The 17,269-nt window shown below is 41.3% G+C and overlaps 1 protein-coding gene across 3 annotated transcripts in view; it reads right to left on the reverse strand.

Moving 5' to 3' along the window:
- The window catches only part of DDHD1 (DDHD domain containing 1), a 64,619-nt gene that overhangs the window by 24,428 nt on the left and 22,922 nt on the right, over window positions 1-17,269 (reverse strand). For all 3 annotated transcript variants that reach the window (XM_075753214.1, XM_075753215.1, XM_075753213.1), the window contains 2 exons: window positions 11,230-11,358; window positions 9,301-9,448 (listed from right to left, as the gene is read on the reverse strand). In XM_075753214.1, the coding sequence (XP_075609329.1) occupies window positions 9,301-9,448; window positions 11,230-11,358 (277 nt within the window). The remainder of the gene's footprint in view (window positions 1-9,300; window positions 9,449-11,229; window positions 11,359-17,269) is intronic.

Below are 17,269 nucleotides of genomic sequence, written 5' to 3' on the forward strand. Positions count from 1 at the left end.
AAAGCCAACGCATCCAGGGACAACACATTTCTCCTGGTCAAGTACAGCAATGCGTGCTTATTAACACAGGTCATTACCTAACCTCATGCGTTTGTTATAAAGTACTTAAATTCTCATATAATGAAAAAATTTGCGCATTACATGCTCAAAAGAGCTTAAAAAACTTCACGTGTATTATAGTATGGGCTTAACAAACCACCTAAATTGAATTGAAAGGTATCTGTTAACTCTGGTGGGTTTGGGGTAGAATGTGACTGGAAATTATTTTACCACTGAATTTTACCACTGCCTTGAAATCTTGAATCCACTGAAATCAACCACTTAGACAAGTACATAAGGAAGACAATCTAGTGCTTTTCAATACAAAGAAAACTATTAAAAATATCGCTTGAAAAGTCAGAATTTTATTTTATTTTTATGTATCACACTGGAAGGCTTGAGGGCTCTCAGAGTGAGAAATAGGATCGCTTATTAGTGTTTCAACTTGCAGTGGCAGATGAAGAGGCTAACTGTCCTTTTAAAAGACTTTTCCTTTTTAAAGCGTATCTGAACACGAACATTGAAGCACCTCTCTCAAGAGATGCGAGAAACTTAAAATACCTAAAACCCAAAGTATATCTGACCCTCTCTGTTGTTTGGGAGAGAAGGGGAATAATGATACGGTATATTCTTTTAAAAGCGCTACTCTACTAGTATTGTGTGAACGACTGATCAGTAAAACATGAAAATCACCACAAAATTATACAAGATAGCGAAATATCCATGCGTTCCACCAAATACATTCCGCAACCAAACTGAGACAGCGTTATATTTTCCTTTCTTTCCTTAACCCTAATCTTGGGTCCCAATGGCATTCGCATTTTGAAGATGAGCCCGACAACTAAATCTGACTGAGGGGCAGCAGGGCTGGCTTTCCAGCAGCTTGTTCCAAGCATCAGAGGGTTTTTCATTTCTGAGGAAAAGCCCAGACTTTCAACATGGTTTGCTTTTTTTTTTTTCCCTATTTTCAAAGCAAACCCCCTTTTAATGATTGCTACAACCACAGGCATGATGACATTAATCTCCCATCTGTACTTCTCCCAGTCCAAATGCAGTTTAGGAAGTTTAACTCCCTAGCTGAGATACTTGAATATATTAATGCTCCTCTGTTCTCCTTCAACAGAAATAAGACAGTTTAGCCTAAATCACTACCAACACCTGAGACAGTAATCACTTAAGCTGCTCCATTCGATTAGCAAAACACTGTCTGGACCGACGTGGCGATTCCCTATAGACAACTCTGCCAAACTTCTGTCTTGAGTTTCAGCCCCCGTGAAAACCAAGTCAGCAGTACACAGCAGGTAGATGCAAGATGAAGTCAGGAGCTGCCCCAATCTCCTCCGCAAGGTTGCCACCAGAGGTGACGATACAGATAAAAAGGAAAAAAGTATTGACAGAATTTGTTCTTAATCTCCCGGTGTAGCTGTTGTGCCATCAGGACACAGCTTGCTAGCAGGATTTAGGCTGAAGGCAGATGTGTCCGGCGGAACAAACGCAGAGATGAATTTCAGCCATAATCTTCATCTCCTGAGGGCTGCAGAGAGATGTCATGGTGGCTTTGGGCAAAACGCCTTCTACGGTTTTCCTTCAGCTGCACAGTGAGAAACACACTTCACAGAGGAAATGGTATGAAAGGCAATGCCTTGCAAAAACATTTTCTACAAAGATAATTAGTTCTTCTTCTTCATCATGTTTTTTCCCCCCAGGAAAAGCACGTTATGCTACGAAAAACACAGATCATCGATGTACCAAATTTTTGAAGCAGGCAGTGAAAACACTTTTCCATAACTGACACCTACTTTCTGGTGAGGAGGAGACAGGGAAAGAAGAAGGGAAAGGGGGAGCATCTTTTACACATTTTCTTCTAAAGCAGTTACTGATGGTCTGACCAAACAGCCAAGAAACTCAACTAATCAGCATCTCTATTTTTAAAGCCTGGTTTGATTGCACTCCTAATCTCCTAGTCTCTAGTCCAACAAAATGGCAGAGGTTTAAGTAAAGCAGAATGTCCGTCCCATGATGAGGAGAAAAAAAAAAAATCATCATGAGGATCTGCTTAAATCAGGGCTAATGTAAGGCCTGAACTGACCTAGCCTTGCAAAGCACAGAACAACCCCCTCCACACTTCAGCCGCACAGAATTTCTAGATTATCAAGAAGATAAAAATTCAGTAAATATAGTAACATTCCTGGAGTCCCTGACTAACCAAAACAAAAAGAAAAGCACACCTATCTGAACAACATCAGATGAAATTTAGAGACCTAACATCTAAATGAATATTCTTTGGTATTGCCAGGCTTTCTCTGCACGAAGAAGGATGGTGGCCAGCTAAGATGAATTCAGAAACAGTAAGTTTAGCAGGAAACCAGCCAAGCAGCAATCTAAAGCTGCCAGGCTTAAAAGTAATAAAAGCATAAAAACATTGTACGGATAAAGCACAGAATTCTACACAACAGGAATTACTTTAAGTGAAGGAACCAGTAAATAACTTGATACTAATAGTGCAGAGGAAAACATCCAAACTACTTACACATCAGTAGCAGCTGTAAACATTACGAAGGAATAGCTAATTGTCATCCCCATCTTCAAATATGACAGCTACAGGGTTTCTTCCTGTTCGAAAGGGTCCAGATCTTACTAAAACTATTCACAGACAAACTGACAAAGGATTTTTTTTTAACTAAGTCTCTTTTCTAAAGCTAACTATATGAGTTCGGGAAAAAAAGTGCAGCCTAGCAATTCTGGCAAAGCTTATGGGAAAAGTTCCAAGTCTCCTCTTCTAAAAGCTGTGCCAGCTTTGTGTCCTCATCCAAAATTTTGAGAAATGCAAAACCTAATTTCACTCAGATCTTGAGGGTTCCCCCCACGTCAGTCCCAAACTTCTTCTCTCTTGTTATTTTACAGCAGCAATGTCGCACCGATCTCCTGGGTGCAGGAATCACGGCGGCATTAAAACACACCAGCAGAACAATTCCCAATGCAACACATCTCATTTACAGCGAATGGCACTGTTCAACATCTCCCACTGATTTTGATCAACGATTTTATAATCTAAAATCCTAATAAAAATTGTGGTGTAATTGCCAAGCAATGTGGCTACGCTCACATCCAAACCCCAGAATATATACCTGCTATACACATGCTTATCTGTTCTGCTATAAAATCTTTTTTCTTTCCTTCCTCTGGCTTTTTAAAAATAAGTATCTTGAGCTATTTTATTAGATGGCAAGTCCCTCTACTCACTTGCTAAATTAACACCAAGTGAAGTAATAAATCCTCGTTTAAACAGGCAGAGAATTCTTCTCCCTTCCAATACAAATGGATGTTGAAATATTGACCCCAGAGCAACAATTACTTAAATCTGTACATCAAAACACATGGTAACAACTAAAATTTATTGTTTTTCTAAGGAAAAAAACCCACTCAGGTGCAGATGCAACACATACCTTAGAAAGCATTTTGACATATTGTTATATTCCATGCAAGAAATAATGGCTTGAAATGGATACTTTGAGACTTGCCATAAATAAAATGTGCTTGGCTGCCTTTGATTAAAATAATAAATAATAAACCCATATTTTCACAAATATTCATCTTTGCTTAAGTGAAATATGTCAACATATTTATGATTATTGCTGTGTTACACTACTAATTTTACTTTTGTGGAGTATTCACAAATACGACATTAAAAACTGGAGAGCTACAAACAAGTTCGCTTCAGCTAGTTCACAAATTTTATAAAGTGACCTTGATAGCTGGTAACAGCAAAATGCCTGAAGGCATTTTGAAGATGTTACTCGTTTTATTCCCAAGTCGTCTTTGCAGACTCTCTTCAGTCAGATGATCCATAGTCAAGAAAAAGGGAAAGGTCTTTAATTTAAAAGGCATTATACCAGCCAACTTCTTACTCTGAACTCTCGATTTAAGAGACAGAGCGATGGGATGTCCCCACAAAAAACCCTAAACTCTCACTACTGCCTGTAAAACCGTGTGGATCCATTAATTACCGGGTTTTGGCCACACAACTGGTAAATTATGCTCTAAAAGCATTCCCCAACTGCTGCCACCACCCCAGAGCTCCCTCAAACGGCGGGCAGCCCCTGCTGCTTCTTTGAGGAAATACTACCCTGTTGAGGAAACTCAGGGCTGGCTTAAGCTAAATTTGGTAAGTCAAAGTGAGAGTAGTTGGCATGAGTAATAAAGATCGAGATCTGCTCAAGCCAGAGGAAATGCAAGGGAGGATGTTTGCAAAAGCGTAGCTGCACCACAGAAATGCAGACTCAAGTCTTACTCTAGGTAGATCTCAAAGAGCAACTGCAAGACACAAGCATCTTCTGCTACTGTTCTTCAGCGATTCACCTGCTCTCAGACCAGAACATATGCAGACTCATTTTACTGCCAAACGATGGAAATTCCAGGATGCAACCAACGTAAGCACGGTCGTGACTCATAATTCATCCTTTTCAGGAATAATGGGACCCTGCATGATCAAAGGAACTGAAGCTGCTTGGTTAGATGAGGATGGGATCCCTAAGACAAGCCTGTGGAGATCCAGGTGCTCCAAGTGCAAGTGCCTCCCCCTCCAGCTCTGCTCTCCAAACAGCGGCAAGGCTGCTCCTTAGTGAGATGCTGGCTCCAGCATAAAGCAGACGAGGCATCCCCTGTCCCTGTTGTCATCCCCTGCTTCCTCGCTGCTCGCTCCCATCTTCCAGACAGGGTTCCAGTTTTTTGGACCACCTGCAGTGATCCAGTTTACAACAGCACAATACAGCCAGTCTTGCTGGTACGGGCAGGGAAGGGGCAGCACCGGGCAGAAATGAGGGCTGGGGGAAGGATGGGAACGACAACACATCCAGAGATACACCTAACAGGCTGTTACAGCTTCTATCCAATATGCAGCCATGTGTTAGGTAATTAATAAATGTACACAAAACAGGCTCTTATGAAAGTATTTAATGCCCTGACTATCACCTTTTACCTCTTGGGTTGAACTTCTCATTTAGCTTGCAAGACAAGCTCAAGTTGAAACCTGTAAGACAATTTTTACCATTTGGATACTTAATTTCAGAAGAACATGCAATTATTACCAGCATCAAAGAATGGAAAACAAGTACGTAATGCATTTAATGCAATGTAAGCATTTAAATGGAAAATGAGCAAAACTACCAAATATCTGAAAAGCTAGAAATTATACAAAAAATTTCACAGGAAATCTTGATTTAAGATTCCAGCAGCACATATTTAATGCACTGATGACCTCTGAGAGGCTCTGCACTCTGTAAAGGCTTGCATACCACTGGAAATTTACCAAAATAGCTATTTTGAAGTAATTATTATAATGATAATCCACAATTAAAATGCTTTCTAATGGGACTTGCAATAAAAACATAATTGGTGATGATGGAACGCCAAGATGATGTTGCTTGCGCAGAGAGCAATTTTGGTGCTAGGAGCAGCAGCACAGGCAAATCCAATTTTCGGATCAAAACAGGAGATTCAGACAGAGGCAGACAGATACAGCTTTAGGGTAAGAGCAGCCAAGAAGTTTCACAACATTACAGCTCTTATGGAAATACATAATTACTCTATTCAGTTTTCAAGCACAGGAACTGATAAAATTTAGGGGGCCATCCTAAAGGTCTGACCTTTACCTAAGTGAGGTAAAACAAGTGAGGATTTTTCTAAAGGCGGTTGGAAACATGGACAGTTACATTCCAAAATTCTATTTAATATATAAAAGGCATCCACCTCTCTCACTCATAATCTAGAAGAACAAGTTCAACAAAATCAGAGATTAGGCTTCAATGAAAAAAATATTCCAATTAACTGTATGAAAATGTGTACAGTAATATGAAAAGGATATCCCAAAATTATTTCTTTTAAAGTTAACATTGTACCTTATCAGAAACCTAGTAATGCCAGAATACTGTATCTGATGGCAAATAAAAAAAATCCCCTGATTAAGTATATTATGCCATAATATCTTAGTTTATATTATATAGAAATACTGAATATAATATCTTCTTCCTTAAATAACCATCCCCATGCTACCAAAGCGGCTCCCAGCACATTATTCTGTTCACGTTAGGTCAGCTGAATCACTGTTCCAGCCCGGAGGAGGTACTGTCTCTTCCCAGACGAGTTCTGCAGTTAATATCAGCACTGACAGGAGCAGCTTGTTGTACCAGCTGCCGTGCTACATTTAGGTAATAAATGTGTTTAACTTCACTGTGAAGAAACAAAATCATGTCACATCTACCAAAGACCTGTTCATTCAAGCATCGATAAAAAGCATCTTTTCCATTTACCTACTTAGAGGACACCCTGCAACCATAGCGTCTAACCACATTAACGATTAGATTGAACTCCACTCCTTAATGAAATTAGCACATATAATTTTAAATTACCCTGGAAGCAGAGTTCTGTTTTCACCTCTGTAACCAACAGGATCTGCCTAATGATGCAGATGCATCTCATGAGCCGTACAAATGTCTTCTTGAGGTGGAAACCTGAGGATAGAGCTTATCAAATGAGCTCTGGTAGGGTCTCTCACCGGCCTGGGTTACAGATAGCGAATTCCATGTCTGGGTTGTAAGCTGTATTTTTGCGCTTTTCTTTCATTTTATTTCCTTTAGGACCACTTGTTCAAGTGAGGCTAGGTTTTTGTGTTACAGACCAAAGTGTTGCTCTCACACAGGTTGAAATAAATATAGAAGTTTTATCCCAGGGTGGAATGAACCCCCAAAAAAGTAACAACAAATGTATGTGGCAAAGACAAAATGCACGAGAGATTGTTTTGTGGATGGTAGAGGGGGAAGGCACCTGAACAAGTATTCCCTTCTGCAGATCCCAGAGTCCCTCCGAGCACCATACCAAGAAACTGCAAGGTGCCGTGGAGTTTGCCTCACCCAACCGGCCCCGTCTCTGTTCCCTCCCCATCCGTGTCCCAAAGTCCACAGAGAGGACCGGTGCCACTCTGCAGAGGAACATGTCCCGCAGATGTCCCGGGCCCTAAACCAAAACCAACTTTCTATTTCTAAGGGACAAGTGACATCCGAGTCCTTCAAGGCTGCACGCAGCCCAAGGCAGCAATGAGCTCTGAGGGCTGAGAGTGCCTTCTACATCTGCTGGTGGTACCCAGGTATCGATGAGGGAAGAAAGGAGTGGTGACACAGACAGGCTGACCTACGGCTTTAAGTTACAGATTTAGCAAGGCTGCAACTACAGGTTTCCTCCTACAGAATGTGCATTTAAAAGAAAAAAAAACCAAACCCCACATAAGTCTTTTCTCCTTAGCTTCTACTTTAAAGCGTGAATGGTCAAAAAATATTTCTCCTTATCCATCTTATCATTTTTCAAAAGGCAACATTTGACTCCCTGTGTCCCTAATGCAAAAGAATGTAAAAAAACCCCCAAAAAACCAAACCCACATATATCCCAGATGAAGGTGCTAACAGAAAGTGCTAGTAAGGCTTGTGAGAGCTGCCATTGTGCTGGCCTGGCAGACACTGCTCCTAAAATCTCTTCCTAGAACATATGGGATGTTCCTTACTGATAAGTTTTAAGCTATTAAAAAAAAAAGACTTCCATCAAAAACGATGCTGTCATTAGCAGATTTTGTACAGAATACACAATTTATGCCAATAATTAGCATTTTAAAAGACTACACAATACTGTCTGATATTTCTTGAGGATATCAGCGAGATTTACTGAAGCACAAAAAGTCTTGTTTCCCTGCCAATTAAAGCAGGACTTCTTATGGAATGAATGCCTATATGCACTGTGTCCTGAGCTGAAGTTAATCCACCCATACAACCCCTGTATGTATGTTCAATGGAAAATGGGGTAGGGAGAAAGAAAAAGCAGAAAACCTTAATGATTCCAAGGTGGAAGTCTTATTTCTTGTCACTGTTAAAACAACAATTTATATTTAGGGTATTTGCATTTCCAGTGTAATTGCATCCTACAAAAAAATTTAAGTTTTTACATTTATTTTGGTGACTAACTACACTTTTTTATCAAGGGCTGTGGATCCCTTTCTCTTTGCTTTTACTTGCTTGCTCTTTAAAACCACGAATAAAAGAGCAGCAAAGTGCCAGACCAAGGGGAGCGGGGAGTAGCAGGTTGTTGCTTTGAGACGACAAATTACACAGCAGTGAAATCAAGAGGTCTACTCTTACCACACCAGAGGACACAAGAGCGCAACAACGAGCTGAACGAACACAAGAGCCTGCTGACATGACGGTAGACACCACAGCGATGGCACAAAGCACTGACCGACGCTGCCATTCCGGATTTAAATGGAGGGTCACAGAGCTCTTACCAGGCAATCAGCAATCCCAGCTCTACACACGCTTTCACAGGAGCATGTCGCTATTTCTGCCAACTTTTATGGAACGTGGAACTCTTTGGGATACACATACTACACCATCTGAGCAGTACAGAACTGTAATTAATGCTTTTTTAGCCGCCTCTTTCAGCTAATGAAGCATTCCGTAACACCACCTTGTCCCCTGCAATGCTGTCATCAAGACTTTACAATTTCCTTCTAATATTCAAAAACCTTTCCAGGGACAGCATTCTCAATAGCTCAGGAGTTTCTCTTCCCATTCACCAGCATCCTAAGTGCCCTTCCGAGTTAGCTCACATGTCAAATCAAAAGCCATCTCCTAACCAGTCTTCACAAAAGATATTTAATGAAAAAATCCGGTAAGCTTTCAATCATGTTTTACTTTTCAACTGGCATCTACGCACAGAACTCCATGACCAGGCTCACCGCAACAGCTTCCGACTGCATGAAGTATCTCTGTCCTGTTAGGAATGCCAACATTCCCGCTAACACCCCGTTTCCCCTCTTACCAGTACGCCCTTCACTCTTCCACTATTCTGACAACCAGCAGGAACAATGGAAACTCCCTGTGATTTTGACCAAATGAAAAATCTCTCCCTGCTCAGCAGTCCCTGACCACAGCTGCTGGAAATTCACTGGCCAATCCCCTAAAACACAAGTTTTGGTCATGAAAACAGAATATATCTTTGCTCTTCTTGTTGTTCTGGCTTGCAGCTGCTCTCACCAAGTCCATGCATCCAAATTAACATAGAAAGTAGCATAGCCACGATACAAAGACTAATGACTCGGGGGAAGAGGAGGAGAAGGAAACAGGAAAACATACAGCTTAAACCAAAGGGTCTGCTGTCATTTATAACGTCAGCCTTATATTCAGGCTAGAGTTGGTACTGCAAATATTACGAAGCACTCACATAGCTGTATTTTTGATGATCCTTCCTTGGTCCATTTTCTGCCCAATACCATGCACAACAAACACAATGTGACTAGTTTGTGGTGGCTTGTCTTCTAACGTAGCTTCTTCTACATAGCCTCTATGTAGCCTTGTCCCACTACTTGAAGCTGTAGAAAAAACATTATCCTAGATCAGTTACAGTCTATGAAGTGCAATGGTCTTATATGTTGACAGAAGCTTGACTTTTCTTAGACCAATACATTAAAATATTTTGAAAATAATTATATAGGAATAGCATGTACTTTTAAATATCTGCAATTTTAAACTCCTGAGAGATTTGAGCAACTAAGTGATATTAATTGTATCAGTCAATGCATTACTAGGCCATTTCCACTGTAAAGATAACTAATTTCAGAAATGTTTTGAAAAACAACTTTTTAGCAAACAGGTGTATAATTGTCCATCCGCTTTTACAACACAATACCTTTCTTCTGTGTGTCTGAATAATTAAACTTCCTTATATCTCCACCCTACTCCCATAGCATGGAAGGGTCATGGAAATGATCTGGTTAGAAAACTGGTAAGCTTTCTCATTCCCTCTGACCCAATTAAGACAGCTGGTTGAAAAGCTTTACAATTTTTCATTTTGACGTGGAAAATCTGTTTTATTTCAAGTTGATCCAACCTGAAATTTCCCCATCCGTTCTCCAGTTCAGTGGCCGAACCAAAAATCAATTACCCAGGGCAAATCTGGATATTTTCTCGCTGTCAGCTTGAGAAACCCACTGGCACAGCGTGTCTCCATCCCCCTCTAGTGACAGACCCACAGAGAGGACCACAGCCTTGCATGAGCAGTAACTGTGCATGAAACCAGCAACCCCTTCAGATGGCCACGTAGCCGAAGGCAGCATTGCTCCCCACCACAAAAACCGAAACAAGCAACTTGGTTTGTTTTTAAGGAGGAAGAAACACTATGGGCAGATTTTACACAGGACAGGTTTTGTTTAACAAGTGGGATTTTACTTGATATTTCTCCCCCAAAATTGTTTAGGAGTGATCTCACTTATTATTTATTATATGCTATCTAAATCATGTTCTGGATACAGAATGCTTCATTTCTTCTGGAACTGAAGCATTGAATTATTTTAATTCTTGGCAAACATTAATTATCTACCCAAGAGCCCTGTGGAGTAAGAGGGCATTAATTACAGGACAGAGGCATGGAGATTAAAGCCAAACCTATTACCTGCTCTTGTCTCTTCAGAGACCAAGGCACAAACCAGATGTGTATGTTCTTGGTTTTGTAGTTGCTCAGCAGTGTATAGGAGCACCACGACAAAGAGGACAAATTCCAATTTTCTAGGTTGGCAACAATCTGCCTTTTGCTTGAGGCACCCCATCCTCTCTTCCAACCATCTCAGCCTCCCTGGCTTTATGACTGGTAGTTTTGAGCTGAAATGAGCCTGGATTCCTACTGAAAACAATTTCTGACTAAATGCTTCATCCCTCCTCTCACTTCATATGTCTGTTTAATGAACTGGAAAAAAAAGCAAGAGCTGGCGAGAGGGGAAGGTATGATCATGTATTTAAGGAATGCATCACAGTACGCAAGGATGCGGCAGTGAAGTTAAGGTTGCAAAGGGAACTGTAATTCTTATTTCGTAGCTAGACTACCACTGTCGTATTTTTGTATACTTATTATGTAATGCTAGCTGCTGCATCCAAAATAATAATAAAATACGTAATAAAAATAAGTCATGGCCTATTTACATCTAGTTTCAATTATGTACAACAACCTAAGGACCCTAATATACTCTTCTGTAAAAACTGCAACGGCCAAAGCAGGCTAGTCACATATTAAAACTTCAAACTCAAAATCTCCTTCTAGTGTTAAAGTAACAAAATACTGGTATTTACAATATTCTTTACAAACTCTGAGAAATATTACCTTTGGAAAACCCCAACTTTTGTGTAACAGTTCTTGCAATTTTAGATGTTGTTGCATCACTGTACAGATACACTTCATCCACACTGTGCCAGTCCACATGGTTGCGACTCAACTTTAGACTATGAATAGCTGCAGCAAAAAGGAACAATATTTAATTTAGATGGGTAAAAGGGAAAAAAAAAAAAAGCCTCTTCAAACACAGAGAGAGAAGAGTAATTTATACATAGGTTAAAATCTAGAGCTCCATTATACCTACATCCATATTACTTCTTACCTTGAAAAGTTTTTTTTACATTTAGGATTAATCTGACCAGGACAAGCAGCAGTTTGGAGACCACCTCAGAGGACATTTCACATCATTCTCCTCCCACCCTCATTTTGGGATGGTAGGTTTCCAAAATATTCCCTTAGCTGAAAACAAAAACCAAGGGGGGCAAGGGGATGCATCCTGAAATACTACAGGTTGGTGTGATGACCAGGTGGCTGCCCCATGCACTCTCACCACAAGAAAAAAAGCAATTTCACTCCTATCTTCTCTCTCCTGTGTCTGTACAGCGAGATCCCTGGTTTTGACTGAACGCTGCAGTAACTCAGAGGCTTTTCAAGGCTCCGTAACTAGAAGGCTCCATTGCATTTCTATTCTTTCAGCAATATCTAGGAGCTGGAAACGCAGTTCAATGAGAAAGCCTCTGAATGAGTAATTTCTGGCACAGAACAGAATCTAGCTCTTTCAAAAGCCACTAGGAGCTCTAAGGTTTTTTTGTGCTGTTATTGTGTTTTCCAGATTTGGAACTGATTGAGCTCTGGGACCAACCTCATGACACACTGCCTGATTGTCAGGATTAAGCGCAGCAGGCATGTTATAATGCAAATCAGAATCTCTCATCTATGGCTTGGAGCTCCTTGTGTGAGCAAAGCAGTACCACAGCTATATTACTAGGAATTCGGATTTCACCTAAGTCTGGAAATCTGCTGCTTAGGTCTCATCTAATATGGGATATGCAAGATTTGGAGAGCTGACAAAGCAATAGCCCTGTGACAAAAAAAAGTCACTGTCATTGGTCTTGCTAAAAATTCCAAAGTAATGGAAAACACCCAGAGGGGTTGTTTTGGTTTGGGATTTTTCCATAACAAGCAGAGCACGAACCTGTCCCCTACTTGAAGCCACTCAAATGAATTTTTAATACTCTCCTAAAATCATTCTGAGAAAGCCTGAGCCATCACGATTTCACGTTTTAAGTCTGCTACAGCACAAACCACATTAAGCTAGATGTTGTGACCTCCTGTAGTATTTTTTGTTTCTTTGCCAAGGCAGATAGACCTGACATAGTCTGATGAAAAACTAAATGAAGTCTGTAAGAAACAAGGGGATTAGAAAAGGATTACCCCTTCTGTTATAGTAAGCAACTGATTCACAGAAAATAACTACAACTATATTGCTATTTTACACTGACAGAAGAAGAACAGGAAAGGAAGTAAGCCCAACTTTGAAGAGCAGACATGTGAGCTTAGGCTAACGACTGGCCAGAGCAAGAAGCAATCTAGTGAGAACTCCATGAGCATGTTTTCATAAACATCCCTGCAGGCACAGAGATGAGTCCATGCCCAGAAATCTCAATTTAGAACTGAAGAAGGAAAGTCCCAGCAAAACTTCTTCCTTCAGACTTGGAGACAATGCAACAGAGACTGTGATGTCCTGAGACAGGCATGTAGTGCAGTGGCAAAGGTGAAGGATCTCCTTGCAGATGCCTCTGCAGTCTCCTCCATCCTCAAATCCATGACCAATGTAGACTTTATATGCATTGTCTAGCAGAGCTGTTCCACCCGCATTCTGTGAAATCCCTTTCAGAGTATGTTTCTGGGAAAACTGAGAGAGGAGGGCTGGAAGCTCTCTCTTTGGAGAGATGGTGCTCAAGGTCCAAAGCGTGCAGAGTAAGAGATGGAAAGATCCATGGCTGAGTCACTTGTTACCACTGGAAGAATAGAGTTTTGGGAGGAATGATCCTCAAAGTCTTTCTGGAATCAATTCCAGCCTTTCTATTGGAAAAAATATACAGAAAGAGGTAGATTTTCCCCATGCTGCAGGAATTATTCTCAGTTGGGAAGAACAAATTCCTAACTTTTACTCTTATGGTATTCTTTAACAAAACTGTATGTGGAAGGACACATCCAAACCAACTACAAGACATACCTGCACTGAGGAACTGCAAATGAAATACCCAACACACTTTTTCTCTGCATATTTAGTAAGGCCTTCAAAAGAGAATCTGAAAAATTTGCTTTACTATTAATATAAGCACTATGTGAAACTACCAGTAATCTTCAGTACGGCCGTACTTGTCTCTTGACAACAGAGTAACTTACCTCTCTGAGATGTGTCATTAACATACACGTAGCAGTCAAGCTCAGATATATTTTTTACAGCACTTAGACTATACACCCTTCCTTTCCTTTCTATACACCCAGGGGGAAAAAGTAGAAAAAAAAGGGGGGGAAAAAGCGCGTTTGCTCTTGCTTCTCAGTTTTCCTTCAACTACAAATTATCAGGAGGTTTTATGGAAGCTGCAGGATCCAGAACATGCACACGGACAACACTTTTCAGAGAATCTACCAGTTTGCGAGTAAGATGATATATTTTGTGACTTTAATTGACATATTTACATTTTATTTTGCATCACCCAGTAAATTTTCTTTGCAAACACATTCACTGCTTTGCTTTTGAGCATCTGTCAAGCACACACTCCAGAGCAAAGTCCAAACCAGCAGTGGAAACTCAATCACTGAAACACAGTGGCTGCGGGTCATTTCAAAGGCACCATGCACTCCAGTGCAGTATTTTGCAGAAGTGTGGATAACACTTCCAAGGTGTCTTATCTTACCAACCAGGAGTAGACACGTTCCTTTAAAAGTTAATATGAGTCACCTGGGTCAAAACTAACAAAGCTGGGTGCTCCACCTTGGCACTGTTTTGAAATCCCATGGGATGCACTGTTTAAAAAGTCTGCTTGAGGATCAACGCACCCATTCCACAGACCAACACGCTCTTTTACTGAGGGGGGGTGAGAGTTTGTCTCCTCTTTTTTTTAATTTATATAAACATTGGGATGTCTGTTCATCTCAGACCCTGGATGTGATGTCCACCAGTGGAACAGAAATCCTGTAATAAGGGAAAATTTATCATCCTGAGCTCCAGGCCCTCTCAGTATGCAAGAATACGAGTCCAGAGGAGGGCCATGAAGCTGATCAGAGGGATGGAGCACCTCTCCTATGAGGACAGGCTGAGAGAGCTGGGATTGTTCAGCCTGGAGAAAAGAAGGCTCTGGGGAGATCTAATTGTGCCTTACCAGTCCCTGAAGGGGCCTACAGGAAAGATGGTGAGGGACTGTTTATCAGGGAGTGTAGTGACAGGACAAGGGGTAATGGGTTTAAGCTGAAGGAGGGCTGATTTAGATTAGATGTTAGAAACAAATTCTTCCCTGTGAGAGTGGTGAGGCACTGGAACACATTGCCCAGAGAGGTTGTGGAGGCCCCATCCCTGGCAGTGTTTAAGGCCAGGTTGGATGGGGCTTTGGGCGACGTGGGCTAGTGGAGGGTGTCCCTGCCCATGGCAGGGGCGTTGGAACTAGATGATCTTTAAGATCCCTTCCAACCCAAACCATTCTATGATTCTATGAATACCCCTTCAAAATAGGGGTGACACAACTACTGTTGTGCTTCCTCTATCCTTACTTAAGCATCTGTCCCAGCGACGACAATGTCTAGGGAGAGAAAAATGGTACATCCTTGCAGATTTGCTTGGCAGAAACCCAACTGAGAGAAGAGCTGCCTAGCTGAGATCAGTCACAGGGATAAATGATCCACAAGCCATGTGTACATGCATATTTAGGCGGAGAGAGTGGCTCTCTGTCATTATGCACAGGAGATACTATTTAGGTAAAAAAACCCCACAACCTGTAACAAGGCCCTTCATGAGGGCCAACACTGCACAGAGGACTGTGAAGAGATTCTCAAGAGGCCAACCAAAAGGAGCTTCAGCTGCTGACAGTCCCAGGGTATGTTAATAGTGAGGCAGGGAACAAAGAAAGTGTCTTTGGAGAGGATTTGATAGCAGTCTGAAAATAAGCATCCTTAAAAAAAAGAAATCAAAATATGCAAACCGTGCTTTCCAGGTGTGGGATAACAAGGGCTGCCATTGCTGTTTTGAAATTGAAGACGAGGAAAAGAAAGTTGTGTTTTCCTGAAGATGATGAGATACCATGATTTACATTCACTTTGCAGAACAAATGGTGACTGTGCTATAAACCTCTTGCATGCTGCAGAGGTGGTCAAATTGACATCTCAGGAGCTTTTCATACCAAGAGATGTCTCGGAGTGTCAGGAAGTCACCAAGGCGTGTCATAGCATGGCTGAGGAAGCCAAGTCACAGAATTCAGATTAGGCACTGGGTATGGCTCAGGGGAATGCTCGTGTTCATTCTGCTACCTTCTGGGTCCTTCAGAAGCACGCCTTCTACATTTGTGGATTCTCTCCAGGGCACTGGGCTAGGATGCTGCTGAGCTTCACTGAGATCTGACTGTGCCTACAGCATCTCTGAACGTCAGCCACAGAAGATGAAGGGTCTCTGGTAAAATGATGAGACAGGAATCTCCCCCTGGACCAGACTTCTCGCAGCTTTGTTTTCACATGAACTACTTCTCTGACACTGACAACATGCACAGCTTTCTTAGAAGGCGTCTCTGTAGATCCATCTTCCCCAGTTGCAGAAAACCCTAGGTATTCCACACCCTGCTTAGTTTTCTAGTTTGGGATTGAAGGCCAAGCCCATGGAAATGAAACCAAATTTTGGGTTTCTTTGTAGCCAGAAACTAGAAATGAAATGTTTTTTCAGGAATACCAACAAAGACAGACATCTAGAGTATGAGTACGTGGAAGGCACGACCCCACTGCAGATGGAAGACAGCCTGACGCTAGACAGGAGCAAGCAAGCCATGCAAAAACAAGGAGAGAAGCATAGGAGAAGGGAGAAAGGACTTCTTCCAGCTTAAGAAATCAATGGTTACTATCACACAAACCTTCAGTTTCACCAAGATAGATGAACACAGAGGGAAAAGTCCCTCTGAAAAGTTTAAATATGAAAAAAGAAGAGGTAAACATAAAATACAGAACACATATTCCTAAAGTCTTGAAGGACTTGATCTGAATTAGACTGCAGAAACTTGTCTTGAATCAAAATAACCGGAGAATAACAGAGGAGCAGAAAGCCTGCACTATTTTGTATGCTCCTAATGCAAAACTAGCGACGTGCACAGCGCATGTACACTGCTAGTGCAAACATCCTCCCAGCTCAAGTGCTTGAGGAGCTGAACACCTCCAGCACCAAGTGCAGGCAGACAGGCACTTGAAGATGGCATTTCATGGGGCCAAATGTTTAAAATTAAATACCTTTTAAGGTAAGCACCTGGTTTTTTTACTTGATACTGTCATCCACCTGCCAAGACCAAAGCATTGGGTGATTCTCTTCTACCGGAGTTCAACTATGCTCAAGTCAAAATCAATCTAGAGGAAAGCATCTTTGAAGTGCTAAGAGCTGATATTACCTCCGTCTCCTCCACAAAGGCACTGTCATTCCAGTCAGCGCTGAAGACCAGAGAAGGGATACCTACTGTCTGAAAACCTCTTCTGCCACCTTTTTTTTTTTCCCCAGGGATTTTTACATTAATCTATCTTGCATTCAGTAAGCACTAGTTTCTGCACAAAAGCCTGCCACATCATACAGGGAGCTGAGAGCACATTTTGGCTGCTGCGATCCCTGAATGTAAACCTGAGGTACAGCTGTAGATATTAAACCCTTTTTTTATTTATTGAAAAAACAAATGCAAAGCCATTAAAAGGGCTATTGCTCTTAATTAAATTGGGCTGTTCCACATTGCTGTCATTTTTGTATTGCACTTCATCACCTCTCAATTCATCAATGTCACCATTTGTTATAAAAGCACCTGCTTTTAATTTTGTAATTCAAGCACATTCATTACCACAACTG

Source organism: Balearica regulorum, chromosome 5 (genome assembly GCF_011004875.1).
Source record: "Balearica regulorum gibbericeps isolate bBalReg1 chromosome 5, bBalReg1.pri, whole genome shotgun sequence".
Classification (NCBI taxonomy): Eukaryota; Metazoa; Chordata; class Aves; order Gruiformes; family Gruidae; genus Balearica; species Balearica regulorum.